The 18,117-nt window shown below is 51.1% G+C and overlaps 4 protein-coding genes across 4 annotated transcripts; 1 reads left to right on the forward strand and 3 right to left on the reverse strand.

Moving 5' to 3' along the window:
* Nucleotides 1–2,780: 2,780 nt before the first annotated feature.
* On the reverse strand, nt 2,781–4,322 carry Z517_01331 (uncharacterized protein; the record flags this gene model as incomplete). The annotated part of the gene is made up of 1 exon (XM_013434292.1): nt 2,781–4,322. One exon carries the CDS (start codon nt 4,320–4,322, stop codon nt 2,781–2,783), a length of 1,542 nt encoding a protein of 513 aa, XP_013289746.1.
* Nucleotides 4,323–8,156: 3,834 nt separating this feature from the next.
* Z517_01332 (polynucleotide kinase 3'-phosphatase) lies at nt 8,157–11,596 on the reverse strand (the record flags this gene model as incomplete). The annotated part of the gene is made up of 9 exons (XM_013434293.1): nt 8,157–8,222; nt 8,311–8,427; nt 8,520–8,665; nt 9,088–9,148; nt 9,303–9,600; nt 9,651–10,251; nt 10,301–10,402; nt 10,735–11,066; nt 11,121–11,596. 9 exons carry the CDS (start codon nt 11,594–11,596, stop codon nt 8,157–8,159), a joined length of 2,199 nt encoding a protein of 732 aa, XP_013289747.1.
* A 936-nt stretch (nt 11,597–12,532) lies between these two features.
* On the forward strand, nt 12,533–13,018 carry Z517_01333 (uncharacterized protein; the record flags this gene model as incomplete). Its single annotated transcript, XM_013434294.1, has 2 exons — nt 12,533–12,611; nt 12,675–13,018. 2 exons carry the CDS (start codon nt 12,533–12,535, stop codon nt 13,016–13,018), a joined length of 423 nt encoding a protein of 140 aa, XP_013289748.1.
* Nucleotides 13,019–14,576: 1,558 nt separating this feature from the next.
* Z517_01334 (uncharacterized protein) lies at nt 14,577–17,336 on the reverse strand (the record flags this gene model as incomplete). Its single annotated transcript, XM_013434295.1, has 1 exon — nt 14,577–17,336. One exon carries the CDS (start codon nt 17,334–17,336, stop codon nt 14,577–14,579), a length of 2,760 nt encoding a protein of 919 aa, XP_013289749.1.
* Nucleotides 17,337–18,117: the final 781 nt, after the last annotated feature.

Raw genomic sequence — 18,117 nt, forward strand, 5'->3', positions numbered from 1 at the left:
CAACCTCCTCGACATCAACCTCCTCGACATCAACCTCCTCGACATCAACCTCCTCGACATCAACCTCCTCGACATCAACCTCCTCGACATCAACCAACGATGCTTGCAACTGCAAAAGACAGCTCGGGCCGTTCAGTCACTGTTTGAGCTGCAGATCAAACAATGGCATGTTCAGTCAGTTCTTGTCTGGAACATTGTACAGCTTACGTTCCTCCAATCCACCGCGTCTGGATTGATAACATCTCGAAGAAACCCCAATGAGGCTATCAAGCCTGGAAAGTGGGTGGCAGGGTGGTTTTTCCTGGGTTTCTTCGTCGTCCATGATCCGTCTCACTTCACAAAGTCTCGACCGTGTCTTAAACACTTGCTGCTGCTGTTTGAGCGGATCACATCGCTTTACCAAAGCAAGACATCATCAAGAACATTCAGTCTACTTCGACATCTCCGGCTTCACGTTCTTGCACCTCACTCATTCATCGACGGCGTCCTGGAAAGTGGGCGGTTGAGTGTGACTGGTTTTCAGAGGTTTCAGGTTTTCTCAGAGTTCGGCGCCGAGTCTCAAGGCTGTATGGCAATCAACGTCAACACCACATCGACATCAACACCACATCGACATCAACACCACATCGACATCAACACCACATCATCAACCCTCTACAATCTCTCAAGTTATCAGTAACATGATCCGTCCCTTGGACAATCCTGGAAAGTGGGTGGTGGGGTGGCTCTAGGACTTCTTTCAACACATCTCGGCTTGTCACACAACGAACTTCAGCACAATCTGCAAACTCAATCGCCATTCAAGCCTTCTGTCCGACTATTGGCACAAGATGTCAACCTCATATTATTTCAAACCAATGAAATATGGAGAGAGGGTGGTAGGGTGGTTCTCAGAAGTCTTGTTCACATCCAACACTGAACGGCAATCTCACCATCGCTCTTGTTCTCCAGAGAGCCACAATCTCCAACACCTGCTCAGGAACACAAGCAGATCTCCTCCATCCCCGAGCAGCATACAACACAAACTCCTGAGGTTTACACTGGGTTCAACACTACCAACGAGTGGAACTCTCAAACACACAATCTTCTGGAAAGAGGGTGGCAGGGTGGCTTCCAGAATCTCTCTGCAGAGTCAGAGTGGCGATCAGGTCCAACTTCTTGGCCATTGACCTCCTCATCAAACACAACACATCGACGTTTCGATCTTCGATTCATTCCTCAGCAAAAGTGTCAAGGACCTCGACGGTCGACACGTCTCACCACATCTCACGACTTCATTTCAATCAACGGCATATTCGAATTTTGCACCATGAGTTCAACATATCCGGACAACTATATTTTTTTGGGCTACATTATTGAGGCATCATACCCCTGTACAACTATAACTACAACTATTCACGTATCACGAATCACGAGTCACGAATCACGATAATGTTCTTCAGCCTTGTACGACTATTTTTCTGGAAAAGAGGGTGGGGAGGGCGGTCTCCAGGACCTCTTTGTCAGTTGCAGCTCTGGTAAGTTGACTCCGTCAATGGACTCTCCTCCTTGCGCCACAACCAACGTACTGATCCAGGATGCAGGCAGATTATCCATGTAGATACGAGAGATATTTGTTCATGTTTGGCACAATGAACAGGAGGGAATCTGTACTGAAGGATGAAGGATGGTTCTTACGACAGTGGGGTGGAAGCGAAGCTCTGAAGGCCATGTACAGCTGCGTTCAAGTCACTGCATGTATCAGGAGCTGTTGAGCTGTTGACCGAGGGTACATAGACACAAGTGGACACAGAGTCAGACACGACAACAGACAGACAACAGACAACTTCTCCTTCTCCTTTTCCTTCTACAGTTATAGTAAATGCACACAGCATAATATGATTCACATGCAAGATAAGAGCAAAGAATGAATGAAGTTTGCTTGATTTTCTTCATATTTTCTCTGATTTTTTTCATTCTTTCTAATCATTCAGATTCCTGCCATTTCTACCGAATGTTTTGCACGCCGTATATCTTGATCTCACCGACACCAAATCTCCTTTCCGGCCCCAACACCTTCAGGCCCTCGCGCCCTCGCGCCCCCATGCCCCTGCTCTGGCTCGCAAATCACCGAAGCGGCAAAAATGACAGTCCGACTGCGCTAGCATACATCTGTATCATCCGTCTACCGTGTGTCCTCTCACTCACTCACTCACTCTCACGAGGAGTCGCACGTCCGTCTAGTTGATGTATGAAAGCCGCCATGTGTAGGAGAATCTTCTCTCCATTTGCATCCTCCACCCCTTGTCAACCCGTAGACCTGGAAACCCCGGAATACGACTTTTCCGTTTACCGATTTTGGAAGCTACCACGCACTGAAAGCAATCAAAACAAAAAGAGGTAAAAAGCAAGATCGCTTCGCTGTGCTGAAGGCTGCAAGTCGTCATCATCTGGAAATAGAATCCTGTTGCTGGATGAGGATCATGTTGTAAAAGGAGCGTTAATATTTTTCGTGGTCGTCGTTAAGCCGTGGAGAACAAGTTGGTAAATATGGCTGCTGTTGCTATCAGGTAAAAAGGCATAGCAGGTGTTGGTGACAAGGGATTGCTCCCTAGTATGGTGTTTCTTTTCCTTTTCCAAGACCTTGCGGTCGTGCATTTGGCGCCTGTAGGTCTCTGTCTCGACAACGCCAGCCATTATAATGGTAGACAAATGGTTCTGTATAACCCGAAAGAAAATGTGTACAGGTATGGTGAGGGCCTTGTGTACAAGTGGCAGGGATGGTAAGGGATTTGTACATATCAATTGCGAAAGATATCGGAAAGAACCTTGAAGAGCTTTCGTTTGTGTGGTGAAATGGGTGGGCTCCCGATCTCGATGCCCTTATTGGAGTCGTAAAAAGCACGAGGAGGAGCAACAGACATTGGTCCGACGATCTCGCCGTCACCAAGCTTGGGAAATTTGCCACTCTTGTCGTCGATGACCGGCACAGCCACTCGAGTAAGAGGCTTCTCGAGCACAGAGCTTGATGTGCTGGAATCTTGTGTCTCTGATCCGTCGCTCAGGCGAGCCAGGACCGGAGCCAGGGCAGTCCTCATAAGGTCATGTTGTCGCTTCCAAGAGTCATCAATCGATGCCCATTTCTCTTCGGTCAGCTTGTAGACTTTGGAAGTCGATCCATAGTGCTCAGCAGTCCTTGTGATGTGCTTAGCATAGTGTATTCGCGCCTGATTCCAGTTTTTGCGAAACTCGGCGTAGGAATCCAAGTCCAGAGTCTCAGGCGTATACGGCTCAGGGTGTATCGTATAGTTTGCATGACCTAGGCGAACAGCCCATGGATCAGAAGGGTCTTCTAAAAGCTGCAATGGAGGGATGTCGCCAAAAGCGCAACTGTTCAACGTGTTTGCACGGGATCTCGTCTGCATAGAAACCATTGATGGCTTCGTCGACAAAGGAGGGGATGGTAGGCATGACCACGGAGCCTCAAATGACGTCCGAGAGCTCAAGGCGGCAGGAGTGGGCGCAATAGCCGGTGATTGAAGAGGAGAACAGACAGGCTCGTCTCTCTGGCAGAACTCGGAAAACATGGGTGGTAACAGTGGTGTGGTAGCTTGTACTGACTCTGATGACTCGCGTTCTGGCGTCTTCTGTGCAATATCGATTGGTCCCACATCAGCGTCCACGGATACATCGTTCGTCACCGGCACAGTTGAGGTTGATGGCAGGACACCTTCGTGCTTGGAAACAGCACTGAGAGCTGGGCTACAGATCTGCGACGAGGTCAAAGATCCTGAACGAGAAGCAGAAGCGCTGGCGTGTGTAACGATTGAGAGCTGGGGCCCAGCGGCCGATCTGTTCTTCCACCGTCGCGACAACGACCCAAATTTGCTGCTGAAGCGGTGCCCTTGGTTTGACGAGAGCTGCTCTGCCGATCTCCGACGCGGCGTATGATAAGGCTGTGAGGAGAGTGAACTGTCACTGGGCATCGCCAAGATCCAGTCGGGCTGCACCGGGGCAGTGGGAGGTGGAAAGTGGCTGTAGTCACTTGAAAAAGCCTTGTCATAGTCACTCCAGTCACATGCGCCGTCGTTGACCAACGTGTAACCGTCAATCCCCTCTCTTTCCTGAGGCTCCTCAGAGACATCTTCCAACCGCTTAGGCACACCAAACATGTCAAGAGATTCTCGGGGAACGGGAGACGAGGCAATGGAGGAGCCCGAACCTCGGGAAGAATGGCCCTTGGAGAACATGGACACCGTTGGCGAGGATGTATCGACTGAAGAGGCGGAAGACCGAGTGGCAGGAGGCAGCGTGTCGAAGGAATATGGAGTGGTATGTTCCATATTGAGGTATAGGTAGTTGGAGGGTATATTATTCTTAAGAGTAGGGCGAATTGGATCAGTCGAGCGAGTGTTCGATAACAAGAGGAAATAGAATCGAAGAGGATTGAGACCGGGTTGGGTCACGTCACAGTCGGACAGCTGCGCGCATGACGGGCTGGTGAAGGTGGTCTCAAGTGAATTGGGTAGCGGACGAGGTTTGTCTCGGTGGTTGAGGTTAATGGCAGTTTTGCTCTCGCAGTGGCGGTGGTGGTGAAGGCTGGATCAATCAAGAGCGAGTGCTTCAGGCCAGACACAGATTGACTGGTCGAGGCTGAGGAGAGGACGCTCTGCCTGTTTGCAAAGGTTCCATCAGTCGAGTGCCATGTGTACAGACAGAAGGGAGGAAGCAAGAGAGGGATGTTGACAAGTCGAACTTGGAGCGAAGAAGCCTGAGTGCTCAGTGGACAGAGGAAAAAGTTGTGTGCCGTGACCCTGGGCCCGTTGGCTGTGGCAGCTGTTGGGCCGACTCCATGCAGCGTCGCTTGTGGCCAATCCTTCGCTGCTCGCTTGCGGGGGCAAGGGTCTGACCCTGTTAGTTTTGGTCTTGGTCTCTGAGACTTTCAAAACTCAACAGCAGCCACCCAACAGCCACCCACAGCCAACCGCAACTGAACGGCCACCAGCCCACCTGGGATAAGAAGCCCCCGCGTCAACCCGTCGAGCCCCGTCCACCGAGCCCCGGCCAGGATAGGAAAAGCCCCAAACCACCCAGAGGCAACAGGAAGCAAGGGCTCGAATCAGGGCTTTCTCCAGAACCAGAATGGCCGCCACCGACGACAACGGGTGAGGCATGCACAGTCCGGGTCGCCAAACAAAGCTCACTGCCACTTCTAGTGTTCGGATCTTTCACTCACCCATACACTTAAATTCTCTGAGTCTCTATCCAATCGCACCACCTATTCCTTCACAAATGACCGAGAGAGGAGCCGTGGGTGTTTTGTCCAGCTTCGTGGTAGGATGGGTTTAGGAGAACCGTTTGGATTGCAAGAGAAGACGAGTAAGTTGAGAAGAGAGCTGGTCTGGTGCGCACTGCCGGCTTCTACTGCGACATGTCTGGGCTATATTTGTGTGAGCTCTGTAGCTGGGGGAGGGTGTTGTCTGCTTTGCTGGACATGGGGGGATGTGGCATGCTCAAGCAAGCCAGAGAGCCACTGACGATGAGGTTTGTGGCTTGTCGGCAGTGTTTGCGGTTGGTCCTCTCTTGGTCCCTTGTTACCAGCCCCCCTCTCCTTCTAGAGATACGCAAAGAAAAGCTAAGAGAAAGTGACGGCTGAGGCTGCCTTGCAGGTACAACGACCGGGTTGTCGCATGCGTCGTTTTGTCCGGCTTTAGCTACAGCAAGCAATTCTAGTGGGCGGAATCCAGCCTGTGGACCAAGCAGTTCCAAGACACAGATTATTATTTTTCCAAAGTCCGGAGCCGCTGTTTGTTGCAGCTGTCTAGCACTGTCCTAGCCCATGCAAGCCCATGCCACCAAACGCTGTGAGATGGCGCTTGTGCCTTCACCCGTGCCGCTTTCATGCTTCCGCCCGTGGTGGAGGGCTACCTAGAGGGTGTTGAGTGCCTGGTCTAGCTTGTTCTGCAAGGCACTGGCGTAGTAGCTGGATGCAGGAACCGTGAACGGTATCAGATATACCCAGTACCTAGTAGTAGCCAGTGCGACCACATTCTGTTCGTTCTAGTATCTACTACTCGTCGTAGTATGAAGTAGCGCACCATTCTCATTCCCACCTTCTGTATTGATGCATGGGATGATTCACCACTGGCCTGTCTCCGACTTGCAGAGTTTGCACGCGACAAGCGACCCAATACTACCTCGTACCCCTGGTAGCACTCCCTTTGGTACCTTGTACACTCCCAAAGACCACTTCTATCTTCCTCCCAACGGCTCATGTAGGTACAGCACTTCTCAAGGATTCCCCCGTGTCTTGAGCTATATATGACCTGTGGGAGTATCGGACATGCAGGTGTCAGTCAGGCCCGCTTCTCCTCCTTTTCCTCAAAGGCACTGACTGACCAGCATCACAGCTTCGCGAGAAACCACGAAGGATGCGAAGCGAACCCCTCGTCCTCGCAAGGTCCAAAAAAACTGCCCGACCGCTAAGTTGGCTGCAACGGCCAATCGGTTGCGTTCAGGACATGTTCACCAGCTTGTTATTCGTGGCCCTCAATGTCGTCTCCTGGTCCCTTTTCCCTCTCCATCTTTGACCTGTGTGCCTGCGAATAGTACGAGTACCTACCTGCGTTCGATCGCTCCACTGTAATCGCCGCTATGATCATTCGTCCGGACGCATGGCATCATTACTCCTGTAATGGACAATAAATCCGCAGAGTAAGAACGAAGAATTGGGAGATATATTTTCAGCATGCACAACTTGGAGGATTGGGACAAGGGCCTCAGCCTTCCATCTCACCGTTCAGTGACTAAATTTACTGCCCACGAATGCTATTGAAGGAGTCAGACAAGGGCCGAGCATCCTCCGAGTCTCGATGATTGCCGCACACTACATGTACAAGAGGTACCTGGTTCCTGGTTCGCAAGGAATCCACAAGCTGTACCGAGTAGCTTCAAAGGTATGTATATCTCAGTCTTCTTGTCTAGGACTTGCAGCCACAACGCATTTGAAACCTCCGAGACGAGGCAACGGTCTCCAATGGGCAGGGATGTTGCAATCGTTGGGGAAAGCCGCAATCGATAGTCATCGGAGGAAAAGTCTATTCCATCTCCACATTTGCATGCCATGAGGTTTCTGACCGGGGAGCGTCCGCTAAATCTACCAGCGACGCAAGGATTGCCAGAAGCTTCCACATGCACACATCGCACTTTTGCTGGGTTCGAATAACAAACGCATCATCATATCCCTTGAGTCTTGAGGTCTTGTCGCGGCGGTCAGAAGCTTCTTTCCCCACCGGGGCTCGCTCCCTCCCTCGATGAAAAGCTCGAGGCAAACAACATCCGTCTCAGAGGCGTGAAATCTGTTGACCTGTGGGTCCGATGGTCGGCAAACCAAGACCTGGCTAACCGCAATCACGACATTGTATCAGTGCTGTGGTAGAATTCGTGATTTTCCCACCCGTGTCACCCAATTACACACCGTCTTGGCCTCAAAGAGCGTTGATAGTGGCTTTTCCCACCAATGAAGATGCGGTGCACTGTCTTTTCTGTGCACTATCGAGAGACCCGTTTGATTTTTGTAACGGCCTCGTATCGTCCACATATCAGTAACTCCTGGGTAGCCGTGCCGGAATCAGTGCGATCTTGTCGAGGTATCTTGGTACAGGTCTGCCGTTGGTGGTTCTTCCCTCGTGCTCCCACCCCACAGAAAGTAGTTGTAAAGCTCCAAACGAACCATCGGCCGAGTAGACTTGCTGGTCCGTGTCCGGTGCGCTCTGAACCGCGCCCACCTGCCGCGAAAGGTATCCGAGTAGGGTCTTTCTCACCTGCAGACCAATCGAAGGCCACAAGCAGACGACCAGCAATTCCAGTCTCCAGTGACTTCGCAGGTATATCATGGATCATAGCAGTGCTTGATGTGGTATGTAGCATACGTTAACGTTCCTAACTTTCGCCGCATGGATGGGTTTGAGTCAGGTAGTGTAAGGTAAGAGTAGTAAAACTGAGATCGTGACAGCTGCAGTGTACCATGCCATGTATTCAGGTTCACTGATAGCATGGAGGTAGCCTAGACAAACTGTTACACGTGTCGAAGTATGTGTGATGTCGCAGATAACGGTCGCTGGAGGTTTGAAGTTGTGACTGAGCCGCAAGGTACGTGTTCTTCTGCACTGCCTCACTCACGTCGAAAATTTTGACACCCAGTACCTGGCCCAGAGCTTTTTCTGTTCCTCGGTTCCCTTGAACTTGATTTGGCATCGCGTCAGTAAAAAGCGACAACCAGAGTGGAGGACTAGAAAAGTTGACAAGAAAACAAGGCGACGTAGGACTTACCTCAAAGTCGACCTTATAGATATCCTCGAAGCCCTCCTCGAGCTTAGGTTCCTGGAACCTCTGCACAAAGGACCGAAATGCGATACCAGGGAGTTGAGTGCGATTTTCGGGGTTCATCTGTTTATGAACATGAGAAGTTGTCAGCCATCCGTATCTAGCTTAGATAAAATTGTCGATACACCAAACCTGACACAAGGAGTGGTACACACTGTATTTGGATTCATTGCCCTCACAGCATCGTTATGCTCTGCGAGGCGAGTCGAGGCTGTGAAGCGGACACAGCGGATAGGGACATTAAATTCACGGGCTACCTTTACCCAGTACGCCCGGGTTTCGATGTCTGCGTTTGTGTTATCTGCCATTCCAGGACGAAAGTTAGCAAGAACGAGGATGGTTCCATGCGGTGAAAGGCAGCAAAAGACGTAGACAAAATGTGAGGACGAGGCGGGGAAGAGCGGATAGAGGGAGTCAGGCTAGATGAGAATCTGGCGCATGATGTGAGGAGTGGATCCTATCTCAAGGGGACCGAGTCATTGTGGTTACGACGGAATCTGGGGAAGGTCTGGGACTGGTGACGGGACAAGGGTAACACGAGATGCTGTGTAGAGTGGTGCAGAAGTGACATCTCATGCATGGCTCGACAGACAGCCCTCTGCACAACATTTCTGCATGACATGTCATTCTGTCCCTGTCCAGCAAGTGATCTGCGTGCTACTGTCGAGGAAAAAGCGAGGTTGAGCAGGCCAACGCTTCGAACAACAAGAAGAACAAACGTACCAACTGCCACGGATAGCCCTGCTTGCAAGAGTTCCTTTGCTTTCTTGATGCATTTGTCGCGCTGTACGGAATTAGCAATATGTCTCAGCTTAAAACAAGTTCCCCTTGATGAAGTCCACATATGTAGGGGAGGGGCTAAAATGGTAGGATGTCGTGTTACTGAATCCGGTCTCCTAAACGAAGACTGCCAATCGAGGGAAAGGAATGAGACTCACAGTCTTGAGGATGTCCTGATTGACTCTCTCATAACCGAGTGGTTGGAGTACGTTCCAATAGAATGTGCTTTTTCCAGCCCCTGGTGACCCACAGAAAATGACCAGTTCATGGGGGCTATTCTTCGTGAACGGCGTTGATATCAAACTTGCCTGTGCGTCATTCACAGCAGAACAAGAAGGCTTTGCGAGCTCAAGGTGCTTTGTTGGGTCAAAGACGTGCTCGTACGGTTCGGTGGTCTCGTCGAGGAAGAATTCTTCTGGTGTGTGAAACTGAATGCCGATATTTGCGGCAAGATCCCTAGCGGCAATTAGCATACTATTTCCCCAATGCGTGATGTTAGAGAGCACCTGTCCGACGTTGCATGATCTTTTCGTCTCTTGTCGGTCTTGTCTCTTCCGGCCGCATCGCCCACATAGAACGAGTGTGCCATGTCCACTGCTCCGTCTGCGTGAAGATCGTGGTCTTCCAGCATCTCCTCCCACATCCCTACTCGAGGCTTGCGGTATCGATCTTGGCCCGTTGCGGCGTAGATACTGACTGGTAGGTCGAGTTGTTTCAGAATTGAACTGGCCTGGTTTTTGAAGTTTGCCAGGCTGGCCATGTCCTTTTTGAGCGTTTTGGGATTATCTTTTAGACTGATGGCTGACTGGTTGCTGAGAATGACTAGGAGATAGCCATCATCGTGGAGAGATTTCAGTCGGCCAGGGACTGATGGGTCCCACCACTTCCAACTCACTGCAGTTCTCGCCCATTTGTTTCCAGAATTGGGAGTCACGAGAGTGTCATCCAGGTCGAAGGCTGCAATCTTGACAGGAAGTGTCCGTGGTTGAGGTGGTTTCTGGGGCACGTTGTACTGGCCAATGATGAGGCTGTGGTTAACGGTCCGCCACACGAGTTTCTCCGGTTCTTTTTGCGACGCTGGTTTGAAGAAACTAGCCACAGCCTTGCCTAGCTTTGGTCAGTATCTTACGGTGTTACAACATTCTCCCAATCATACTGGTTGTAGCCGATTCGATTTTACGCCTAATCAGGGGTGGGGAGACAGAGCCAGCCTGGGGAGGGGCTGATCGTTTCATGGTGTAGGACCGTATGAAGAGACCTGTGCTAAAGAGTTGAGGATTGGTACGCAAAACAGGAGGAGTAAGGCGACTCAATGGAGTCAGCCATGAACGAGACGCCAGGGTTAGCGAAGAGAGAGTGTTGAAAGCGATAGTCAAAATTGGCCAATCTTTTCAAGTGCTGGAGATGAAAGGTGAGATGAGACTTGAGAGAAATCGACGCGACCAACGCGTTTGAAAAGACGTACGTCATTTACCCATTATATTCACGTCACGTGCAACGGGCTGAGCCAACAACACCTCGAGCGGCAGGGCTGCCTGCCATAATCGGCGTCATGTTGCTCTCTAATCTTCCAATGGGTTCAAGTTCTACGTGAAGTGATAGGTAGCCGCGTATCCAGCGCCAATCTGTCGCCTGGTGACAGATCGACTGCCTGCCTCAACGCTTCCTTGATGGCCAGTAGTTGCCTAGTTGCTCGTTCTTTAAGTTCTGGGTTGTTTCCATCAACCACATCAATCGATGCCTGGAGGGCATATCCACCAGAGCTATCCAGCTCGGGGAGCTGGTCAATGTTCGATAAGAACGACCTGTCGGAGATAGCTTCATCTGCAGCTATTTGGGGGAGTTGTAGTACTTTGTGTAGGAAAATGGTGGTATCGTGATCATAGAACCTTGACCCAACAACCATGTAGCGAGAAACGTAGCTGCATCATCGTCAGTCCTGGATCTTGCCTTTGAAAAGACAAAAGAGGTCATACTCATAGCCAAACTGGTCGAGAAACTTGACAAAGTCGCCGTCAGTCATTGACGTCCTGGATATCAGCCTTGAGCTCACTGCCTGCTTGCCCGCGTCCGGAGTGTCCTTGAATTCAAACGACCAGCTCATCCTTGACTCTTGTGGATTTTGGCCACCATTGCCATTTGCCATGGTCACGTCGCCATTTCCCGCAAGTCTAGGCTGTTTCTCCGACGAAACCTCACCAACTAGTTGGACATAGTAGAGACCGGCATTGAGCATGTTCTTAACACGCTGCATGTCCTGCTGTTGCTGGCTGGCCAAATGAGACGCACCAATCGACTGGACGAGATCGACTCCAGGAGGCTGGCGCGCCTTGAAGACCAGGTGGATCTCTTTGGCATCTTGGGGTTGCATACGTGAGAATCCGGCTAGTTGCTGGAGCATTCGACGGTGGTCATGCTTGCGCACTTGGCCGTAGAGAGCAAACTCGTGCATGGCGACGCGGGTTTCAGGAATTTGGTATATCCGAGGTATTCAGGGCGTTGATTAATCGGTGGATGGGTTGATTCAATAATCTGCCGGTATGTCGTGCTCGGGGGGGAGACGTGGGTCGCTGTGGCAGTTGGAGTCTGTCAGGAGACACATCATCTGAGTAGTGGCGGTTGCTGTATCGTTGCTGGGGAATGAGCGGACATGTTCTCAAGTTTGGTCGGGTGAAATGTGACGGTGCAGGCAGAGCATCGGACTTGGCGGCCAGTCAAAGCGAGCACATCATCGACACAAGAGAAAGATCAAGCAAAGACACCCAGAGGCACGAGTTCATGAACCATTAGTTCGAGTCAGACAACTGGTTCGGAAGCGACTGAAGCAGCCAGACCACGAGTCTGAGTGTACGAGGTGCCTCGTAGTTGAAGTGGGAAAAGCTTCTTCCCCGAATAATCGGCAAAACAAGGCCGTCCCGTCGATGTGATGGGTGCAAGGGCGTTACGCCTTTCTCCGAATTTCGAACTTTTTTGAGCAGCTTCAACAAAGCTTCCCCCGAAGCTCGCTCTACCCTCGCAACTATAAACCACGCAGCAATCAGCAATATTTCTTTCCACAGGCTCGACCGCCTTGACCTGTTAATCCTCCCGTATATAAACCGATCCTTATTCGCCGTTCTCCCTCTAGATACGAAAGAACAGCCTGCAACTCCTCTGCCACGTGCTTTTCCTCCTTCGCACTTTGCTTTTGTCCGAGCACCGGCCGCTCGAAAGGCTGCACGCGAGAAATCGCCAGCCGGATCTGAGGAAGCAGAAAGAACCCAACCTAGTACTCACAGGTGCAGTAGACGACTTGAACATATAGCCAAGCACGGATAGGGATCTGTCTACAGCTCTTGAATACCTCGTTGCCGAGCACAGTCTCGACACCAAGCTCTAACAACCCACCATGCGCCCCTCCCTCATTCTCCGTTCTGCGCACCAACGCACCCCCCTCATAAAATTTATTGGAAAACGTTCAGCACCCAGTACGTACCTCTCTGTCTCTCGCGTCTCACCTGACAACTACTAACGCGCATATCCCTCCGCAGAATCGGTCGACCACACTCCTCATGCCCACCCTGCCTCGCCCACCCACAGTCTCCCTGAAAGCTTCGCTGCTTACCGGTCCAAAGCCCAACAACATGGTCCTCTAAGGGGTAGCGGTGGCAACGGCGGTGTGCCATCTTCCTCGTACTCCACTGCCGCTTCCTCGGGCTCGTCAATGGCATACGGCGCCATCGGAGGCACCCCAGGAAGAGCACTGGGGCCCATTAAACCGAAACAAGGAGAATTCTTCGACAGGGAGGAGCTGCCCGCCAGGTTCCGGCGAAAGGCATGGTCAGAAGAGGAGATTGAGGCAGTGAGCAGCGGAGGGGCCAGCTTGTTTGGTTGAATATGGACCGGGGAAAGTTCGAGCACAAAATAACTTCTGGACTCTTGAGCGAAAGGGCGTCTTGTGTATAGGAGCCGTGAGGACTAGGTTCGATTCGACGACAACCGATTTTATCATTCTCTTTTCAGCCTCTAGGATGTACAGTTTATGGTGGCAGAGGTGTAAAGCGCGGGTTGGAACATCGAGACATGAGCACACAGAACCAGGGCCCGCCTCGTCGAGAGCAACATGTGGACGAACAGGCCGGGCAACACCAAGCGCAACAGGGTCTGTGATCCTGCACTTCACATACAATACAGGCACAGGCACAAGACACCAGACATCTGGGAATGACAGCATCCACCACCGCCACCACCGATACCGCCAATGCCGTCTCCGCCGTCAAGCTGACGGTCGAGCTTGTTTGTATATAGATAGATGAGCCCAATGTTTTCTCACTCAGCCTTTGTCCAATTTAGCATACATGCAAATGACACTCTTTTTCATGGCCTTGATGTCTGCGTTCGTCGCCCTCCAACGCGTCGTTTCCGTTGAGAGAGCTATATCCCTTATAGAGGACCGAGCAGCATGGGGAGGTGTAGGAGAAAAGCAAAGGAAGGAAGGAAGGTAGTCCGTTCCAAGCAGCGGCGAAACGAGCAGAACAGAACAGAACAGATTAGGTCCCGGGGGATGTGGAGGAGGAGGAGGAGGAAGAGGAGGAAGAGGAGGAAGAAGAAGAAGAAGATAATATCTAGGGTAGGTGTATGTACATAGGTGAGTAGGCAGGTAGGCAGGTAGGCAGGAAGTAATGCATTACTTCGCGCCTCTGCCCTATTCTGTACCGAGTAGAGACTGCGGACTGTAGACTATAGGGACAGCGACAGAGAGAGACATCGGTACTTTGAGGAGATGTAGGTGTAGCTGAACGTGTAGGTGTAGGTGCTTCCAGAGAATAAATATCTTTCAACTATATACCCTACCTACCGATAATGATCCGCTCTGTCAAGTTTCGTTCCTTTTTCGTACCTCATACAAAATACATACATATAATATCCCATGTATCCTTCGTACTCGTAGATAATAGCCCAAGATGCTTCATTCATAGATATCCATCAGTCCATCCATCCATCCAGTCATCCCTTCGTCCATCCCATGAACAGGGATCCGCTAGGTCAGGTTCTCTATATCTTCCTGTCCTGATACCGCCGTCACTCAATACCAATCAATACATACATGCATGTAAAAACTCCGAGATTGTGTATGGTGTTCAGACAAGGATGTGGGAAAGAAGGGAGAAAAACAACAGTAGTGTAGTGTAATGTAGTGTGTACGGATTGTGCAGTAAATGCAATAAATATAAAAGGTCGCTGGGGTTTGTTCCGGAATTCTTGGTGTTGTCCTCCTTCCCTCGTATCGTTATTCGTCCTGTGAGTCCCTCGTATGTGCCTTGATTTCGTCCTGAATTCCGAACTCGGCCTTTTGAGAGTAGGAGAAGAAAGAAATATAGTGAGAGGGCGACAGTGGGAAAAAAGTGCAAGTCGTAACAAAAGACCAGGCAAGAGAAAATAAGTGGCAACTGTCAATTCTCGATGTGCCTCCTCATTCTTCCCCAAAAAGCTCTCATTGCCGTTTTCATCCTGGCCTTTTTCGCCTGCTTCTCCTGTCGTATGGTGGTTTTCGCAGGCGCGGACGCAGATGAAGTGGGAGTCGAAGCCCAGGGCATCTGTTTCGTTATGTCATCCCATGTGGTGCGGGAAAGTCGATGGATCGCTATTTTTGCATTTGCCATGCGAGGCAGCGCGGTGAGAGAAGATTGGGAAAGACGATTATGCGCATTTCGCGAGCTAGAACGATCTGCCCGGTGGCGCGATATATCTGGTGGAGGAAGAGCTGCATCGGGATCATCCTCTACCTCGTCTCCCATGGTGTGAACGTCGTGTGAGTAGTCGGCCTGGATGTCGATTGGAATGTCATGGGCATCAGAAAACAGAGAGATGACATCGTCTAGGTCGCTGCTGTGTCCAGTCTGGCTGTCCACATTTCGCAATTGACTGCTCAGATCCGGAGGATACTCACGCCAGGGTTTCGATGCTTTGGATTCGTGCCTGGATTCAGCCTCCGCCTCTATTGCCAATAACTCCAATAGTTTGGCCCGTGAAGCAGCTTCCTTTGAAATAGGGATGCTCGGTAACGCCCAATTATCATCTTCTTCTTGCTGGTTCTCCATCACCCTGGTATGCGCCTCGTCTTTCTCTTGTTGTGCAGGAATTCCCAGCCTTGTGAACCGGGGAAACGATGCCAGTCTCCGTATCGCGTTCGGCCCGATTTTCTGTTTCTGTGTGGACGCTGATGTCAATCGTGAGTCAAGGGTTGACTCGCACTGCTCATGGATGTGCGGTGTCGACTCATCATGTCGAGTGATTGAGGGTACCCCGAATTCGGGCACTGTCGCAGGCCATGATACTCGATGTGCTCGATGAGTCGGTCCCGATGATGACTTGACCATCCTCTTAGCTGACATTTTAGGAGATGTCTCCGACTGTGAAGGAGATGGGATAGGAGTCGGGATCTTCATCCTCATCTCTTCTTCTGATTTCAATTTGGGCCTTAAAGTGGGTTGATCAGACAACTCTGTGACTGGACAAGTCTGGAGTTCGGGTTCGGGCTTGGCCGGACTGGAATTGAGGACCGAGATTCTTGCTTGATGCCGGACCTCACCCTGAGCAGACGTCGGAGCTGATTTAACTGGGTTGGGTGACCACAAGTTTTCCTCTCCTCTCCGACTAGACCACGAGGTACTCAATGGCGGTAGCGACTTTCGCCTAAGGTCATTTTGAGCCGGATAATCATGCGCCGAGTCATATTTGTGTCTGTGAAGATACACGTTCGTCGTAGCATCGTCCGGGAGATAGTAGGATAATCCGTTCTTGGTTCTGTTAGCACGTTTAGAGAAGTCAATCTCAACATGCTCCAGTCTTGAAGGGTCAGGCGAGGAGGAGCTAGATTCCAGGCCTGCAATCGTGACCTCCGCGTGAGCTTCAGAATCGGGGGACTCCAAGGTAATGTGTGGAAGCGTCTGATCCTCGTCATGATCATCATCTTGCAGTTGGTCGTCCAGTCCCACGTCTAGCAGTAACCAAGATAGATCGCGAGGCTCTAGGGTCGGACTGCGCGAGACTGCAGGCTTTATGAATTCCTCGGTCTGTCTTCTGCGGAGCATAACGGTTTTGTGTAAAGGTAGGGCTTCGTGATAACTGTTACCCATACTGAGAGGCCGCTTTCGGACTTGCGGTTCAGGTAGACTACCATGCCAAATTGTTCCATTCGCCAATTTGTCTTGTGTCGCTCGCCTCGTTCCAAGAGTAAGGCTGCCATCAATATCATGGAGGCGGAGGCCGGTTGATGCATTGAAAAGTGTGGAACCTGGTAGGACAACTTCTGAGGTCAAGGTATGCGTTGACGGTGATTTATCCAGTGAGCTGCGAGGAGTATGTGCGTGGGATTTACCACTGACCTCATCATCAGACAAGTCAATGAAACTGATATTTGCTCGGCTAAGAGTCTGTCGGCCAGTTTCTTCGAGCCGCGAGGGTTGTGCCGGAGTCTGAAGCCTGGGATTATTGTGCAGCGTATCATTGTGGCGGACTGCCTTTGAAGACTTTGATCGTCTCTTGGATCGGATTGCAGATTGTCCAATTGACAACTTCTGGGCAGCAACGTGCGAGGCTGGTGTCTCATCAAGGCTCAAGAATCCACTATCGGTATGGTCTGGTAGGGTTTCCCCTGCTCTAGATGGACTTCGGTGGGTATTGAGGTCCGGACTTTCAGCTTGGGGACCTGGTGGTGAGGCTGTCGGAGAACAAGCCGGAAATACTCTATTGGCTGGACCAGAGACGTGAGACTGAAAGGAGTTGACTGCGATCCCGCCCACAGTCTCTTCACTGTCCGAGTCCAAGATTACCATTCGCTCCCTGGTCGACGGACGAGATCCCTCAGTCGCACCCATTGATCTGACATTGGTGGATATTTCCTTCTTTGAATCCCGTTGGGTGGTTGCCGTGCTACTAGTAAAGAGACCATATTTCCCTTTCAAAAATCTTTGTGCTGGAGATTTTGGCGACAGTGTCGAGAGACGAGCATGATACGAAGATCCAGGAGAAGCCCGTGGCCCTGGCTTCATCGCCAAATCAGGTTGATGAGGTTGTGGCGATTTACCGGCCAGAACCCGAGATGGCTTGACTGGCTTCTGGTTCCCGCGTTTCTCGTCGTTGGCCAGGCCGACGATACCCCGACTGGAGTAACTGGCCAGGACGACGCTGTGCGAGTATTTACTCGGCATTGGTGTTGTTCAGAGACATGGTACACAACGAGAAGTTCGAGCTGATAGAAAGGAAGGAAAGGGGGAAGCTGTCCAGAGATACCTTGACGGAAAACAGCCATCAAACCGGACCGCAAACTTCGGCTGAGTCCGTATTTAGGTTGACATTTCCCTTTCTCGGCTTTTATGTCAAACTTTTGGCGGACGAGCCATCATGCGGCGGTGAGCAAGGGCAAACACATGGAAGAGGTTGAACTTAGAGATATGAAAGGATAAATTACCCCCGCAGCCATCCAGGAGAGCACATGCAGAACCAGCTCTTATGGTTAACCACAGGATATCTCAGTGAAAGGGATTCTGAGGGGTGGATGAGCGGGATCGGGTAGTTTCATGCAGCAAGGAGGTCTATGTAAGTAAGTGGAGGGTTCAAACGGAGGACTGATCTGCTGATGGGCGCGAAAACATGATTGGTCTTCCAGCACTCCTCCAACAGTGTCAATTGTCCATTGATGCTGATTGAGATCCCCGTCTTTGATTCTCATCGCGGCGATATTTGCCTGAGTGGAAGGAACCTTTTTCGTTAGGAACAAGGGGCCGGGAAGGAGGCCCTTTGGCATGCCTTGAGATTCCCTGCCTCTGTAGGCGATTGGCTCGAGGATAGCAGACGATTGGATAGATGAACGAATGAGAGTTCCCCGATCGAACCCTATGTATGTCCGAGCATGCCGACCCCTTTTCTAAGCAAGACGGCCTGTAGGACAAGCTGGTGATTGGGGGGTGGCCGGATAGCCCAGATTCTGGC

This window comes from Fonsecaea pedrosoi (assembly GCF_000835455.1).
Source record: "Fonsecaea pedrosoi CBS 271.37 unplaced genomic scaffold supercont1.1, whole genome shotgun sequence".
NCBI classification, from domain to species: Eukaryota; Fungi; Ascomycota; class Eurotiomycetes; order Chaetothyriales; family Herpotrichiellaceae; genus Fonsecaea; species Fonsecaea pedrosoi.